This window comes from Acinonyx jubatus, chromosome B1 (assembly GCF_027475565.1).
Source record: "Acinonyx jubatus isolate Ajub_Pintada_27869175 chromosome B1, VMU_Ajub_asm_v1.0, whole genome shotgun sequence".
Lineage (NCBI taxonomy): Eukaryota > Metazoa > Chordata > Mammalia > Carnivora > Felidae > Acinonyx > Acinonyx jubatus.
The window spans coordinates 110,658,745-110,676,579 of NC_069382.1; the positions used below are offsets into that span (position 1 = coordinate 110,658,745).

At 38.9% G+C, this 17,835-nt stretch overlaps 1 protein-coding gene across 4 annotated transcripts in view; it reads left to right on the forward strand.

Moving 5' to 3' along the window:
- ELOVL6 (ELOVL fatty acid elongase 6) overlaps nt 1-17,835 on the forward strand; it is a 144,474-nt gene that overhangs the window by 86,309 nt on the left and 40,330 nt on the right. For 3 of the 4 annotated variants that reach the window (XM_027062558.2, XM_015081859.3, XM_027062571.2), the window contains one exon: nt 3,628-3,759. The exons of the other annotated variant lie outside the window; for it this stretch is intronic. In XM_027062558.2, coding sequence (XP_026918359.1) covers nt 3,628-3,759 — 132 coding nt within the window. The remainder of the gene's footprint in view (nt 1-3,627; nt 3,760-17,835) is intronic. 4 annotated transcript variants of the gene reach the window in all.

Here is a 17,835-nt window from a genome sequence, read left to right on the forward strand (position 1 = left end):
AGGAAGAGTCCTTACCATCTGGAAATTGCTAGTTATCTGGTAACAAAACAATGTAGTGTTACCATTATACCCAGCTATGGAGGCATGCCAGAATATGAAGTGTTATTAGATTACCATTGAAGCATTAGGGAAGTCATCTGTCCCCATTAAATAGTAAGTGGGCTAGCAGGAAGTCATTATTCATCTTGATTATAATTGAAACTTTACAAAAGAGATGCCAGAACTGAAAGGCAATTTGAATCCATTTAAACTGCCCAGTTTGCTAAAGAAAAATCTTACCTTATTCTAAGCTAAATGGAAAAATTCATAATACATTCAACTATACATGATACATTTTGATTTCTCAGTTGAAGAGGTAAGAGTTAAGGCTTCGTTAGATGGCTCCCTCTCACAGAAGAAGCCTGAGCTTAATTCTAAATTAACCTAAAGCATTGCATATTTGAATTTCACCACAGTAGATTTGTATAGTAAACAATAAGCAACTTTTTTTTTTATTTTTTTTTCAACGTTTTTATTTATTTTTGGGACAGAGAGAGACAGAGCATGAACGGGGGAGGGGCAGAGAGAGAGGGAGACACAGAATCGGAAACAGGCTCCAGGCTCCGAGCCGTCAGCCCAGAGCCTGACGCGGGGCTCGAACTCACGGACCGCGAGATCGTGACCTGGCTGAAGTCGGACGCTTAACCGACTGCGCCACCCAGGCGCCCCAATAAGCAACTTATTTTTATTATACCATGTGACTCAGATATAACCTGGACAATTTATGTTTACTTATCTGCTTGAGCAAACTTTTGGTAGTTTTGGCCATTATACAGAATGTAGCTATGTGACCATAAGAAACTAATGTCACCAGCACCCCACCCCCCCACCCCATCCACCATTCCCTCTTCTGTAGAACAAGGAAATTGAGCTCCGTCGCTTAGGTCTCTTGCAATTCTCAAATTCTCTGAGTCCATATTGATTGACTTGGTTGCCATAGCTATAGAATTGAAGGTTTGTCAAGATATCTCTAGAAAATATGTAGAAAAGAGAATGGTTTGTGCCAGGAAGTTAGTAGTGCATTAGGACTAATTCTCATTTCATAGCTGAAGAAATATAGAGGAAAAGGTACTAAGAGAAGATTTTTATATTTTTCTTGATTCTTCAAGGCACCTTATCTTCCCCTTAATGGCTAGAATGATAGGATCATATAAAGACATCCATTGTATTTGGTGCATAATTGCAAGTAATACATTTATTCTAACCATAATCAAAATCTAAATTAGGTTGAATGTGCAAGAGAATGATCGATAATTTAAGGAAAAGCTTTCAGGGATATATATAGTTAATTTGTATTCTCTAGGAGGTAAACAGGGTTTGGATCAAAGTGTTCTCAGGCCCAAAAATATGACAATCGAAACACGAAGGCATGGAGAGTCCTCTTGGTCAGTTCACAAACAACATGCTACACGGTTACACAATGACCATGCAATTCAGTAGGATGGTTTGAGGAATTCTTATGCCTATAACACATCAGGTGTTATGTCTCTGGCACACTCTTTTCCTTCCTGAAAGTTTACCACAGGAGAATAGGGAGATCTGAGGCTACTTAACCTCTAAGCCTGTTTGCTTATCCATAAAATGAAGATAATGCTTTACCTACATTAGGGGAGATTAGGAGGATTAGAGAAAGCTTTTGGGCACTATGTATGCCCACCCCCAAGGAATCACTCCCTAAATCATACTATGAATTGTCACTCATCATTACCTTTACAATTTAGATAAGAATCTTTTTTTTAATTTAGAAAAGAATATATACAATTTCATATGACTATTGCTTACATTAACTTGATAAAATTTTGTGGTTGTTTTTTAGTGAGTCTCTGCATATAAATACAGATGCTGATTAGGACTCAAAGTAATTTAATGACGTACACTTGTAAAATTCATATACATTCATGAACATTTTATCAAGTAAGTTACTACATGTCAGGTCTTGTGTTTCTAAGAGTGTTTGCAAACCTCAATTGAAAGTGGCTTATTCCACCTTTATGGGTTAATTTCTGGAATTAGTGCTTTATTGGGTGGTGTTCACCAAGTAAGTAACATGTATCCATTGAAGTAGGTGTGTTGCTTGTGTAATTAATAAGATCCCTCTTTAGTTAGCAATACACAGCGGAAGTATTAGCAATTAGGGGAGAATATATGAGGCATTTTGCAAATAATGCTCTTTAGTTTCATTCATTTTGCTTTTTGTATTATGTTTGTAACTTACTTTCAATGGTTTCCCTCTTAATCTAATTGAGTGGGGAATATCCATTTTAAGAGCAATACTACTTTTTTTATACGAAGTTCACTTAGATGTTTAAATTATTTACAAGGCCTCTGTTACTTTCTATGGAATCATAGTTCTATAGAATCCTGGGTTTGTTTTTGTTTTTGTTCTTACTGGCGTTATTAATATTACTGTTTACTTCTCCATCGTACGGTAATAAAGCAGCAGGACCTAGAGATTCTATTTCATATTGCTTGCATGCTTCTGACCGAGAGTTCCATGTAAGCCTGACTAAGGAAAAGAGAGAATAATGAGCCCCTGTATTTCATCATCCTTTTTGTTAATGTGATTACATCTCAGGGCCCCTGGCTGGCTCATCGCTAGAGCATGTAACTTTGATCTCAGGGTCATGAGTTCAAGCCCACATTAGGTGTGGAGCCTACTTAATTTAAAAAAAAAAAAAAATCTAGTTTCCACTCTCTACCTTTAATATTGTTTTGGTTTTGTTTGCTGGGATATTTTAAAGCAAACCCAAAACATGTAATTTCACCCATAAATATTAGCTGCTTTTAAAATTATGACTAATAACTTTCTGATTTATATTCTGAATTTATTACAAACATCTTTTTGCAATTGCTTTGGTCAAGTAAAGGCCCCCAAAATTCTACGTATTGTCTTTCACTGTAGTCTCTCAAGTCGCTTTTTAATCTAGAAGATTATTGGATTCCATACTCCTCTGACTTAGAGAAGAAATATGTTCACTTGTCTTACAGAAGGTCCCATCATTGTATTTATCCTTTATATTTCTTATGATTAGGTAGTAAAATCAGATTTTGATAGGATTCAATTTCAAGCTTTTAGGCAAGTATACTGTAGGTGGTTCTATGTTCTTTCTGTTACATTGTATGATGTCTGCCAGTTATCCTTATTATTAATGATAGTATTGAAAGGTAATACCTAATCCTTTGGTGGAGAAGATTTCAGAAATCCATTTTGGGGACGCCCTAAGTTACGTAGCTTGATTTTAGTGTCTTAATTCCCTCATTGAAAAATTTTCTTTTTGCACCTTAATGTTATGTTGTTGAAATTTGTAAAGCCACAGAGCTGGAAAAGCAGATAAATCTATTCTGACATGTGTTGGTTAATCTGGATGACCTAATTGTCAAGGGAGGTTTCCACAGAAGGCTGTGGAGCCAAAAAGACTAATTCTCTCTTCTGTGAAGGGGCACATTCCCAGGAATATGCGTTCAGTGCTTCCAAAGAGGGACTGGTATAAAAAATTACGAATAATTTAAACATAGATTTCTGGTGAGTAAAAATAAATTGCTTAAAGATTTTCATTTCATAAGATGTTGGGGTTTTGTTTGTTATAGGAAGAAATCTTTCCTGTTTTCTGCTCTGTATGCTGCCTTTATCTTTGGTGGTCGGCACCTCATGAACAAACGGGCGAAGTTTGAACTGAGGAAGCCATTAGTGCTCTGGTCTCTGACCCTTGCAGTCTTCAGGTAGGTTTTATTTTCATTTTCCCAGTGCCGTCCATCCATTTCCTCAGACCTGGCTAAAGGAGCAATGTTTGAGCATTTTATTTTATATCACGTATTTTTGATTGTTCAGTACATTGAAGGTAAAATAAAGTCATGTCCAGAGAGTAGGCCTCCACCGAAACCGACTTGCCATAATATACTCAATCTCTTCTTTTCAGGCTGTCTCGTTTCTTGTCCATAAGGCTGGTGCAGTGATCCAGTTTATCTCTTAGGCCTAGAAGCAGTGTGTCAATTCCATTACTTGTGTTGCTTAAATATAGATGAAGCGTTAAATGCAAAGCCACACCGGTGTTGGTGTGTGGCAAAGTAGGGTTTAAATGTGCTGGGTACGCCAGGGCCCGATTGCCGTGACCTGAGGCTGCCGGGCGACCCCACCCGAAGCGTCTTTAAACCTCCACATCGGGACTCCCTAGGTACCCGGACAGTAGGGGTGGACAAGGCGGGGGACGGGGGCCACACGGCTGCCGCCTCGATGTGGACCCCGACCACGGCTGAGCCCGCAGGGTCAGGGTGCAAGGCCCGATGCTTCCAGACGGTGATGGAGGCCCACCAGATGCTGCCCCCGGGCCCCGCCATCATGCCCGCCCCTCGCCCCCGTCCGTCCCTCCAGGTCACCGGGGCTGACCACCCCTCCCTCCCCCCCCCCCAACCAACTAATATGTAATCAAACAATAGCACTCAGACACATGACTAGATACTGGACACCTGTCTATGTTAGTATTACTAGACCAGAGAAGGCTTTTGCTCTGCATTCCCATAAGCACTGTTCACCCCCCATTGCCTGAGCTGACCAACTGGCTTATGTTTAGCTAACTCATTGTCACTTTGTATTGGCTAGAAGTCCTCCTACAGGCTGTCAGGGCCAGGTCTGTCTCTCCAGGTGCAGCTGCCAGCCAACATTCAGACACACTCCTGGAAGCTTGAAGGAGCTTTTCTAGTTTTATGATATTTGGTGATCTAAGCATTCACAAGACTAGTTAGCATACAGCTGGTGTCCAAACAAGTGCCAGAAAATACCTATAGTGCTAACAAAGGTACCTGTTTTTTTGTGCGTTTTGCTTGTCAGAACCCACAAGTGTATAACTAGGCTTGGGGTAAGGGGGGGAGTGGGGGGGGGTAGATGTAGATATATTATAAATGAGAACTATTTTAATATTTCTGAATAATCATTTTTATTTTTTCATACTACATATTAACTGTTCTACCACTAAGCAGAAATAGGAAACCTCATTACTTACTTAAGCCTTATTAAAAGTGATCAGACAGGAAGAGGATTTTCATAAACTCTGATGATCCATACATTTCCATTATGTCAGAACCCTGCATCCAAACGCTCATTTACTTGCTACTACTGACTATACTCTAATTTGGTGCCTTTTGTAAGTTCTGCAGGTGAAGTGCTCATGATGTGGATCTGTCACTAAAAAATTCTTCCATTTCAATCTGTATTAGGACATGATTCTCTATAATACAAAGCAGTGTTTTCATTTTTATTCGCATCTGAGGTTCACAGAACATGCCTCTACTGAAGTATTTTGATATTTGAGGAAAAAGTTATCTTTTTTTTAAACGTTTATTTATTCTTAAGAGAGCGCAGGGGAGGGGCAGAGAGAGGGGGACAGAGAATCCCAAGCGGGCTCTGCACTGACAGCAGCAAGCCCGATGTGGGGCTCAAATTCGTGAACCCCGAGACCATGACCTGAGCCAAAGTCAGACGCTCAACCAACTGAGCCACCCAAGCACCCAGAGGAAAAAGTTATCTTTATCCTAAGGATGCTTTCAGCATTTTTTACGGAATTTTCAACAAAAGGCTTTATCTTTTGTTTTTTAAAATCTTGAACACATATGAGCAGAGTACAAGGAAACCCCATGCACCAGTTACCTTGTTTAAACAATTATCACCGATGGGTTAATATTCTTTCATCTACGTTCTACCAACTTTCCTCTGTCCCCCAAATTATCTGGAAATAATACCAACTGAAATATTTCTGAATGAAATGGTGCCACTTCTAAAAGTTAAGTACTCATAAGTTAAGTAACCTAAATTAGTAATAATTCTTTATCCTTCAGGGTTCAGATTTTCCCAGTTGAAAAAATTTTTTTTCTTCAACTTGTTTTTAAGAATCTGGATCAAAATTAGATCCATATGTTTCCTTTGGATGTTTCTTTTTACTTACAGGTTTCTATTTTCCTCCCTCCTCAGCCCTCCCCAAACTCCCAACTCCCCATCCATCCTTTGAAGAAAGCACATCATTCGCCCCTCACAGTTTCCCCCAGACTCACTGATTTTCCTGATGGTGTCCTTCTGTCCCCTGTATTCTTCGTTAGTTGGTAGTTAGATCTAGAAGTTTGATTATATTCAGGTGTAACATTTGACAACACTTTCTATAAGAAGAAATTTGCCTTTATCAACTATCCAGTTATCCTAAAGTATATACAGTTATTACCGCATAGGCAGAGCAAGTGCTTGATTCTTTGGCCATATTTAACAGCTTCACAAAAGAAAATAATTTGAGGTGCCTGCTTGGCTCAGTTGGTTAAACATCCAAGTCTTGACTTCAGCTCATGATCTCACAGTTCAGGTCATGATCTCACAGTTCCGCTGAAGTGTGGAGCCTGCTTGGGATTTTCTCTCTCCCTCTCTCTGCCCCTCCCCTGCTCGAGAGTACTCTCTCTCTCTCTCTCTCTCAAAATAAATAAATAAACTTAAAAAAAATTTGGTTACCCAGCATGTAAATAATAATTTTTTTCTTAAGTATCATTATACACTCATGGATTTCTACTTTATGTGTCAATGATTTTTAGATGAATTTGATTTGGGTATATTTTAGTTCATTGCTATTATTCTTTTTGATGCTAAATCATCGATCTTTGGTCACGGTGAGTCTTATCAAGTTGGCTCCTGAATCCTTTCACATGCACTGAGTAGTGCTCATAGCTTGATTTGTGTGTGTGTGGTGGGGGTGGGGGTGGTGACAAGATGTTCTAGGCCAGGCATATTGTATATTTCTTATCTGGAAATGGGATTAGTCATTTCTCCTTGGAGCCCTAGTTCCTTTGGGGTAAGGAAGATAGTATTTACAAACTGGTGAGTTGTGGTGGTGATTGTTCATGCCAAGGTAGTTCTTATTTCTAGGCCTTTCAGAGGCCAGAAATAGAATTTTTTTTTTCCAAGAGATGTATTCAGAGTTAGTACTAATACTTCTAATTCATATTTACCACTAGTTTTTACTTAATTTCTTTTTTTTAATTTTTTTAATGTTTATTTATTTTTGAGATAGAGACAGAGCACAAGTGGGGGAGAGGCAGAGAGAGAGGGAGACGCAGAATATGAAGCAGGCTCCAGGCTCCAAGCTGTCAGTCCCAGAGCCTGACGCAGAACTTGAACCCATGAACTGCGAGATCATGACCTGAGCTGAAGTCGGACACCCAACCGACTGAGCCACCCAGGCGCCCCTCGTTTACTTTCTTATATCTCCTTCCTCTCATGCCAAAATCCAAATCCCAATGTCAGCCACTAACTATTTATTTATTTTTATCCTACAACGCATGTGCAACAGCTGTTAACAGTACCTTATCTTTTTTAGATTGACAAATTCTTCTTGTTTTCTCTTCTGTTTCTTTAATTCTTTTAGTTACTTCCTCTGGATCCATATTTTGCAAAAAATTTTAAAAAGCAGTACTACATAGAGTTAAAGCATTGACAATTGAGGATCCTGTAAAAATTTATAACATTCTAATAGGAATTTGGAAAACACTGACAATAGAATTCTATTGTTCTATTAACTGAACCTGGTTCCATGTTAGAGTATACTGAAGTTCCTCTGTGCCTAAAGAATTCTGGTCAATGACACATTGGAAGAAAATATTAAATACAGAATGATATATTTCTTACATAATGTTTATGTAAATTTTACTCCTAGACACAAAATACCTATATATTGTTTATTAATACATTTGAGTATTTCTAAAAGTATCTAAAAAGGTAGTAGAAAAAATGTACTCAATTTTATATCTGGAAAAACAGAGGAGACATGCTTTTATTAAATGCCTCGTATTTCTAGAAAATAAAACAAAAAATTTCATTGCTGGTAGAGCGTAGTTCTAGGGGACTGGCAGTTTAGAAATAAAAAGGATTTGAGGCACCTGCGTGGCTCAGTCAGTTAAGTGTCTGACTGTTGATTTTGGCTCAGGTCATGATCTCACGGTGCATGAGATCAACCCCTGTGTCAGGCCCTGCACTGACTGAGCGGAGCCTGCTTGGGATTGTCTCTCTCTGGCCCTACCTACTCAGACTTTCTCTCTCAACATAAATCAACATTAAAAAAATAATAATAAGGAGATAAAGTTTTTTCTGTGATGTGTTATCTTGTTTGCTTGTCTGCATTTAGAACATTATTCAATATATATGCACATGATCTCATACCCAATTCTAGAGAATCTTAAGAATACTTGCTACCTTTATTTGGAATGGAGTTGATACCTTCAAAAGATGCTTTTGGCTCAGAGATGTTTTGGTGAAAGTTAGTAAGAATTTCTCTATTTTGGCCAGATAGGATAACTTCATTATTATTTATAAGCATATGTTTTCAGAGAAAATTTTTGAATGGCTTTTACCTTACTATATAAGTCACAAATTTTCAAGTCTATGTGTCAATAGAGCCTAATAGAGAAGTTAAAAATTCCTTGCTCAGGAGACATTCTGGTATTAGGTAACCTGGATCTACTCTACCTCCCTGCTCTTTGCCATTACAGGATAAGGTATTATCTATTTGGAAAAAGAAAGAAAGAGAACCAAAATTTTCAGTTAGAGAAATTATAAATGGAAGGAGGGGAGAAACAGTAAGTTTTTTGTTTTTGTTTTTTTGAAAAATCATTGAAAATGTGATTGTTTTGAGTATTTTGCTGTTGAAGAATAATTTCTTTTCCACAACTTCTCAAGCTTACCCCTTAGCTTTTTATAGTAGCCAGAGGTTCAACTATGACTAATTTCCAGAGGCCACACACTGTTTACTCAAGAACTGAGACAACAGAGATGAGAATTAATTTGGACATCCAGAGTACTTAAGCAAAAACAAGCAAATAAAACCCTGTCTTCATACCAGTCTATTTCAGAAAGTGGTGTGGGGTTTTCCATAGTTTGGCAAGAATTACCTATAGAGCATTTTGGTTTTTGTTTTTTTGAAAGAGAGCAAGCCAGGGAGAGGGACAGAGGGGGAGAGAGAGAGACAGAGAGAGAGAGAGAGAGAGAGAGAGAGAGAGAGAGAGAATCTCAAGCAGGCTCCGTGCTCATCATGGAGCCCAACGCAGGGCTTGATCCCACCACCCTAGGATCATGATCTGAGCCAAAATTGAGAGTTTGCCGCTCAACCAACTAAGCCACCCAGGCGCCCCAAACTATAGAATATTTTTCTTCTATCTCTTTCCTTTGGGATACTCACTGAATATGTGACACTAGCCTTCATACAGGCCATGTACCATTTAATTTTATTTTTTTAATTATTTTTTTAATGTCTGTTTATTGTGAGAGAGAGCACACGTGCTCACATGTGCGCAAATAGGGAAGGGGCAGAGATAGAGGGAGACAGAGAATCCCAAGCAGACTCCCTGCTGTCAGCACAGAGCCTGACACGGGGCTGCACCTCAAGAACCATTAAATCATGACCTGAGCTGAAATCAAGAGTCTAACACTCAACCAACTGAGCCCTTATTTAATTTATTGAAAGCTGTCATAAGTTTTGATGGAGTCAATAGAATATGATCAAACTGAGTTTTCACCAGGTCTGCAATGTATTCATTTTATTTGATCATAATGTCTCCAAGGTTTTCTTGGCAGTTTCTCCCCATTACCTACACCCTGCCGACCCTGTTCAGATTCAAACCATGAGCTTCTGGTATCAGTCTTTAGGAATACGACTGGGATGATGACACAGTGCCCTACTACATCTAGCCTACCTTCCACCCAACCTAAGGATAAGCACTTCCTTATTTTAATGAGATAATTCTATGTGGCAGTTGGCTCTAGCTATTTGAACATTTCCTTGGGATAAATGCTGAGAAAAATTCTGGTACTTTGAATTAGTAGATCCTTTGGATGAGATTGTGTCTCATGGTAAAAAACTCAAACACTTCAAGGTGCCTGTGATCCATTCTTCTCTGACCCTGCTGAGTCATTAAATTATGTTGCTATGATACCTCAGCTGCCTGACTACTGTTGCTTTGTAAAGGATTTTCGACGTATTTATTTAATGACTTCAAACCCTTCCAGATTTTTAATTTTTAAAAAATTTTTAAATTAAAAAAAATTTTTTTTTCTGTTTTTTTCTTTTTTTTTTAATAACTTGTCACGACTTTTTTTTTTTAATTTTTTTAACGTTTATTTATTTTTGAGACAGGGAGAGACAGCATGAGCGGGGGAGGGGCAGAGAGAGAGGGAGACACAGAATCCAAAACAGGCTCCAGGCTCTGAGCTGTCAGCACAGAGCCTGACGCGGAGCTCGAACTCACGGACCGCGAGATCATGACCTGAGCCGAAGTCGGATGCTTAACCGACTGAGCCACCGAGGCGCCCCCCCAAAAAATTTTTTTTAATGTTTATTTATTTTTAAGAGAGAGAGACAGAACATGAGTGAGGGAGGGGCAGAGACAGAGAGGGAGACACAGAATCCGAAGCAGGCTTCAGGGTGTCCACACAGAGCCCAACACGGGGGTCAAACCCACGAACCGTGAAATCATGACCTGAGCCGAAGTTGGGTGCTTAACTGACTGAGCCACTCAGGTGCCCCGGAATCCTTCGAGATTGGGTAGAGATGTGTGTGATTCTGATTCAGGCGGCTTTTGCCAGGATCTATCTGGCAGTGTTTCATTCTCGTTGGTAGCATAAGGAGTTCCAAGGAGCCTTCCAGGTCTCTGACCCAGAACAGGGTCAAAGCAAGGTGTCTAGTCATTGTACATCAGAATAAGATGTACTGCGTATTTATAGATGCCAGTATCACACTTGCTTCAGATTTGCTTACTCATGTTTCCCAGTGATTCAGTCTGGCCTCAATTGTTTTATGCTTCCTGACAAAATCAGATGTTCTATACTTTGCAAGTTTGACTCCTCGCCTTGTTACTAACTGGAAGTTTTTTCCCTTTGAAACTCATTTTTATTTCCTGGCCTTATTTTAATTTTTATTAAATTTCAGTGTTGGCTTAAATATAAAATATATTCCAGCTGAATAGAAAAGTATTCTTTTCTTTAGTGAGATTTCCAAGAATAAAGTGCTTAAATATAGTACAGGAAACATTCAGAAAAGTATGTTTAACAGTGCAGAGCAGCAGATGAATGGTATTTAATTAAATCTACTTGTGATTTTCATACACACACATAAGTGTTTAATATCTGGAGAATTATTAGCAATTGTTAAGGCAACAAACATATAATAAAACCAATGGAAACTATTCAGATGAGTAAATTATGGCATCTAAAATACTTGTTGGGAAAAAATAAATAAATAAATAAAAATAAAAATCTTGTTGGGGCACCTGGGTGGTTCAGTTGGTTAAGCATCCTACTCTTGGTTTTAGCTCAGGTCATGATCAGGGTCAGGGGATTGAGCACCATGTCAAGCTCTGAGCTGAGTGGGCAGCCTGATTAAGATTCTCTGTCTCCCTCTCTCTCTGCCCCTATCCTATGCTCAGGCATGTGCACATTCTCTCTCTCAAAAATAAATAAGTAAATAAATAAAAATAAAAAACGTGTTGAAGGGGAAAATAAATCATTGACCTGTAAAATGAGGAAACAAAGAAAGTGACAAATTTTGGAACAACTTAATCAATTTTTTCTCAAGCACCTCTTGTCTAGTATTTTGTTCTGTGGTTGCCAAAAGCATTCCCTCTTGATCTACAAAGAAAACTTTACAAAGAATGATTCTAGTGATAGTAATTATAAAAATGAAATGGATACATGAGCTATAAATGCTATAGGAGGAAATCCCTATTGCGTTGATAGCAGGTTATAAATTTTACAGTTTTAAACGTAGCACCAAGGGGGGCAGAATTAACAAAGGAAACGATACCTCTAGAAAGCATATGCTGAGTAGCTATAAAAAGAAAGAAAGAAAGAAAGAAAGAAAGAAAGAAAGAAAGAAAGAAAAGCAAGCTGCTGAATAATCATGGGAATGTGATACCATTTATGAAAAGTTTCTGAACCCATAAATGAACACTACATTTTATTTAGTAACATATATGCAGTAAAAGCATAAAAATAACTTTTGAAGGTTCACGCTATCTCTGTTTCTGAGGAGGCAGAGAGAATGACCAGATCAGAGAGGGTCCAATGGAGTCTTCAACTCTTTTTTTTGTAAGATTTTATGTCATTACAAGTAAGTCAAACATGAAAAAGATAATTGTGTTTGACACAAAGTATAGATGGCAATTTTTTTTAAGTTGAAAGCAAATAATGAAAAAAATCTACTTTTCAAAAGAAAAGCTAGCAATTATACTTAGAGGATTCTGGTGAAATGCTTGTGTATGTGAAATAAAACAAGGTAAGGACGCTTGGGTGGCTCCATGGTTGAGCATTCAACTTGATTTCCACTCAGGTCATGACCCCAGGGTTGTGGAATCAAGCCCCAGGTCAGGTTTCCTGCTGAGCATGGGGCCTGCTTAAGATTCTCTCTCCCTCTGCCCCTCTTTCACTTGTGCACTCTCTCTCTCTCTAAAATTAAATCAATCAATCAACGTTATGGCAAAATACAAATTTGGCCCTATTGATCCTCATACTTCCCCTCCCTCCATAATGGCAAATGTATAGTTAGAATTATGAATATTTCGTGTTTTCTGTTTTCTGATAACAGTCCTCAGTTAAGAGTGTCCTTTCAGTTATGGCTGAAGGATAATTTTAGGACCTTTCTTTTCTGAACATTTGTGGTTGGACTCTTGACTATCTAGTGTTTCTATCTTGTATAAAGATATATGGTCTGATAGACAACATGTAGACAGATGGAAGTCAGATATTGGTCACTTAAACATTTGTTCATCACCTCATTTTGTCAAAAGGTTTTCTTTTTACATATAGTCTATATGAGACTGTAAAATATATGTATATATGACATATATATGACATATATATATATATATATATATATATATATATATATATACACACATACACTTTGTGCATTTTTTTGTCTCTGGATTTTGTGCCATTTTATCAAGGGACCACACCACAGAACTATTCTGCTTCTGATGCCATATTTATAAATTATAGCTTCTGTCTCATTTCTTAAACTATATCTAATAGATGTATAGAAAAATCTTATTTTCTGAAGGCAGGGGGTATAAAAGGTTTTTTTGCAGAATCAAATCGATTTTTCTCAAAAGTAAATTGTCTATTGATATGGAAAACAACAGAGACTGGAAGTAACACGATAACCAAATAACCAGATGACATGGTTGTTTCAAAGGTCAGGGCAAAGCAATGACAGCAAAACACATTCTGTTTCCCTTCGCATCAAGAGAGATGTGAAGCATCTACATAGAATAAAAAATCCAATAAATTATTAAGGTAAGAAGCCTAACAAACAGTGAGGGCAAAATAGTCCAGTGCCATAAGAAAAATAATCCCTACATTTACTCAGTACTTCCAGACTTGGTTTCCTTGCCTGATGAAAGGCACCATGTTTTCATAAATGACGGTGACAATGTCTAGGCTGAAAGACAGTGGCATTCTTTAGCATTTTGAGATGTACTTGAGTCCCTTTCCACCTGAGAGCTGCCAGAATACCCTCCACGGTACTATTCCGTATGAGTATCAATTTTGTTATTCTGTTCAACAGTTTTGCTACAGAGGAACTAGCAAACAAATCTCCGCTACAGGATAAAAAGAGCTCTTTTCCTGCCTGCTCCTCTCCAGCATGTGTGTGTGCATCATTCACACACGCACACACGCACACACGCATGCACGCTCTTTTCCGCATGCTGTCAGCTTCTTGGGAATGTCATGCCATCCCCCTGTTTTCAGATACAGCATTTCAGTAAAATGCTGCTTCAGCTGAGACCTTACATCAAGTTCCAGGGCCAACAAAGAGTTATCTGTGATTCTCCCCTCTGCACTTCATTAGTTCTGCCAGAAGCATCAATAGTGGATAACAGAGAGGAGTTACAGGACATAGGCTATTTCACTGGCATTGTGTTTTTCTTTCGATGTTTAAAACTGGATTCTTTGCCAGAATAGACTGTAGCCTCAAATTATAATGAAGTGACAGTAATTGAATCACTTGACTCCTTTGGAAAAACCAAGAGCAATAATAAAGATAAGGAAAGGGCAACTCTTCATCCTGTACCAGTAAGATAGAGCTTATAAACAGATCTACACATCCTCGCTTGGTCTGGACAGTCTGAGCTCTATGCCCATTGTCCCAGTGTAATTATTAATAGCTCCCCTCTCACTCTCAAAATGTCCTAATTTGAATGGTAAAAGAAATGGCTATTCTATTTATACCCACTGAGACATTGTGTTGGCTCAATGAAACAGAAAAAGGAAAAAAATACCCATGATCATTTGCCAACGTAGCCCTCACAAGGTTTTCTTTTTAGCATTGCCTCTCACCTGAAACTTGCTCTCCTGCCAGTAACATTTCAAAAGGTTTGACATAGCATCACTCAAATTTAAAATATTCAAGCCAGATCCCTTTTGTTGATCCCATAAAATATCTCAAAATTTGTCACTATTTTATTAGCAAACATCTTTAAGTCATTCGAAATACACAAATAACTCTTTTATTTTTTATTTTTTTTAATGTTTATTTATTTTTGACAGAGAGAGAGAGCATGAGCAGGGGAGGGGCAGAGAGAGAGGGAGACACAGAATCGAAAGCAGGCTCCAGGCTCTGAGCTGCCAGCACAGAGCCCAATGCGGGGCTTGAACTCACAGACCGCGAGATATTGACCTGAGCCGAAGTCGGACGCTCAACCGACTGAGCCACCCAGGTGCCCCCACAAATAACTTTTAACCAGTCACTGGGTTGTATAATTACTCTCCAATAATTAGAGTAGCATCTACACCACTCCATCCCCACACTGGACACTCCAGTCATGACCTTTATCACTTCCCTTAAGTTATTTGCCACCATTAATTGCTACCTCCCACGTGTTTTCTCTATCCAAGCAACTCGACATACCATACCATTTTCCTGTAGAAATCTTAATTGAAACTCCTTTGCCTATAGGTTTAAACTTCAGTCTGTCCATAAAACAATTGTAATCTTACCTTGAACCACCTTTCACCACTGCCCTATACAGATTTTCCACCCAAGCCAACATGGGTTTGTTTATTGCCTGCAAAACACACTTGCCCATCCTAACTTCATGTCCTTCAATACACCACACCTCCCTCTCTTTCTCCATTTTCCCTCCATTTTTTCCCTTAAATATTAGCCATCGCTTTGACCTAGCTTAGAATGCCATCTCTATAAAGGCATATATCATTTGAGCACGTACCTCCGTTTCTACCAAACTTGTTGTTATGTATCATTTAACCAGAACATATGCTGCCTTACCCATGTGCCTCCTGGTAAGCTGTATGAGTTCTTGAGGCCAAATTGTGTCTCGCTGTTCCTGGAACACCTTGGCATACACAAAGTTTCTGAATTAATGAATAAAAATCTGACATTTGGCCACTCCTCCAGTCACCTGTGATCGGCATTTTCAGTCATGTTCACTTGTTCACCCTTCGTATTTCTTGTGGTCAACTGCCTCAGACACACCCAGTCCAGTTTTTATTTGCTATCATAAGGCTTCATCTGTGACACTATACACACGCTTTAAGAAATCTGCAAAAGAAGGGGCGTCTGGGTGGCTCAGTGGGTTGGGCGTCCGACTTCGGCTCAGGTCACGATCTCACGGTCCGTGAGTTCGAGCCCCGCGTCGGGCTCTGGGCTGACGGCTCAGAGCCTGGAGCCTGCTTCCTATTCTGTGTCTCCCTCTCTCTCTGCTCCTCCCCTGTTCATGCTCTGTCTCTCTCCGTCTCAAAAATAAACGTTAAAAAAAAAATTAAAAAAAAAAAAGAAATCTGCAAAAGACAAGATACAGTAAGTGTTGGCAAGGATGCAGAGAAAAGGGAATCCTTGTGCACTGTTGGTGGCAATGTAAATTGATGTAGCCACTATGGAAAACAGAATGGTGGGTTCTCAAAAAAATAAAGATAGAACTACCAAATGATACAGAAATTTTACTTCTGGGTATTTATCTGGAGGAAACAAAAACACTAACTTGAAAAGATACATGCACCCCTGTGTTCATTGCAGCATTATTTAGAATAGCCAAGGCATGGAAGCAACTTAAGTGCCCATCGATGGATGAATGAGTAGAGAAAAAAACATATAGTGATATATATATAGTGGAATATTGTTCATTCATAAAAAAAGAATAAAATCGGGGGTGACTGGGTGGCTCAGTCAGTTAAGCGTCCATCTTCAGCTCAGGTCATGATCTCATGGTTCCTGGGTTTGAGCCCCGAGTCTGCCTCTGTGCTGACAGCTCAGAACTGGGAGCCTGCTTTGGATTTTGTCTCTCTCTCTCTCTCTCTGTCTCTGTCTCTGTCTCTCTCTCTCTCTCTCTCTCTGCCCCTCCCCCACTCTCTCTCTCTCCCTCTTTCTTCCCTCCCTCTCTCTCTAAAATAAACTTTAAAAAAAAAATTTTTTTAAGGAATAAAATCTTGCCATTCGTGACAATATGGATGGACCTTGAGAACATTATACCAAATGAAAATGAGCCAGACAGAGAAAGACAAATACTGTATAATCTCACATACATGTGGAATCTTAAAACAAAAAAACTGCAAACTCATAGAGAACAGATTGATGGTTGCCAGAGGCAGGAGGTAGAAGGTGGGCAATAGGACCAAAAAGGTACAAACTGCCAGTTATAAAATAAGTACAGCATGTGGATATAATGTACAGCAGGGTGACTATAATAAATAATACTCCATTGTATATTTGACTGGTGCTAAGAGAGTAAATTTTGAAAGCTCTTAGTACAAGAACAAAAATTATAACTGTGTTGATGGATATTAACTAGAATTATTGTGGCAATCATTTCACAATATATACAAATATTGAATTATTAGGTTGCACACCTGAAACTAATATAATGCTGTATGTCAATTACATCTCAATTGTTAAAAAAAGAAACCTGAGATTGATGTCATGTAATTGCAGGGGTCTTCCAAAGGCCTGCAAAGCCCTACACACTCTGGTCTTTGCGACTCTGACCTCTCCCCTACCTCCCTTTCCCCTCCCCAACTCCCTCTCTGTCCTTCTCTTTCTCCTCCCCTCCCCCCTGCCTTGTCCCCCTTTCCCCCTCCCCTGCCTTTTGCTGTTCCTTAAATATGCTGCTAAGGCTGCTCCCTCAGGGACCACACACTTGCCCTCCTGCCCAGAACACTCCTTGCCCAGATATTCCAACCACTCGTCCCTCATCTCCTTCAAGTCTTTGCTCAAGACTCACCTTCTGGGTGAGGCCTTTCTCAGTCTCCCTCTCTAAAGTCACAACATTCTCCACCACAGGCTCCTTACTGCCCTCACCTGATATTTTTCCCTTTGGCACTCACTACCTTCTAGCCCATTCTATGTTTTTCTGATCTTGTTCATTCTCCTACTGGTTTAAACGCCACGAGGGCAGGAATTTTTGTCTGATCTTATGCCACATCTCTTAGTCCAAAAAGGTGCTTAATAAATGTGTGTGTGTGTGTGTGTATGTGTGTATTTTTCTTTAACTAAAAAGGAAAATGAACACACAGTGAAATAGAAATGGAAAATGAAATAGACAGTTGTTAGTGACTCTCCTTTCCTTTTTTTGGAAACTCTTTCTTTCCAAAGGGGGAAATAGGAAAAATTTTCTACTTTTCCCTTCAATCCAGGAACTACCAATTAGTATTTCCAAGAAAATAATAATTAAGTAAATATATGATATTTTGCTTGTTTTTTTTTTTAATAAAAATGTGCATTTTGAGGGAGAATTCCAAGCTTCTATTAAAAGGGCTTACTGAAAAGA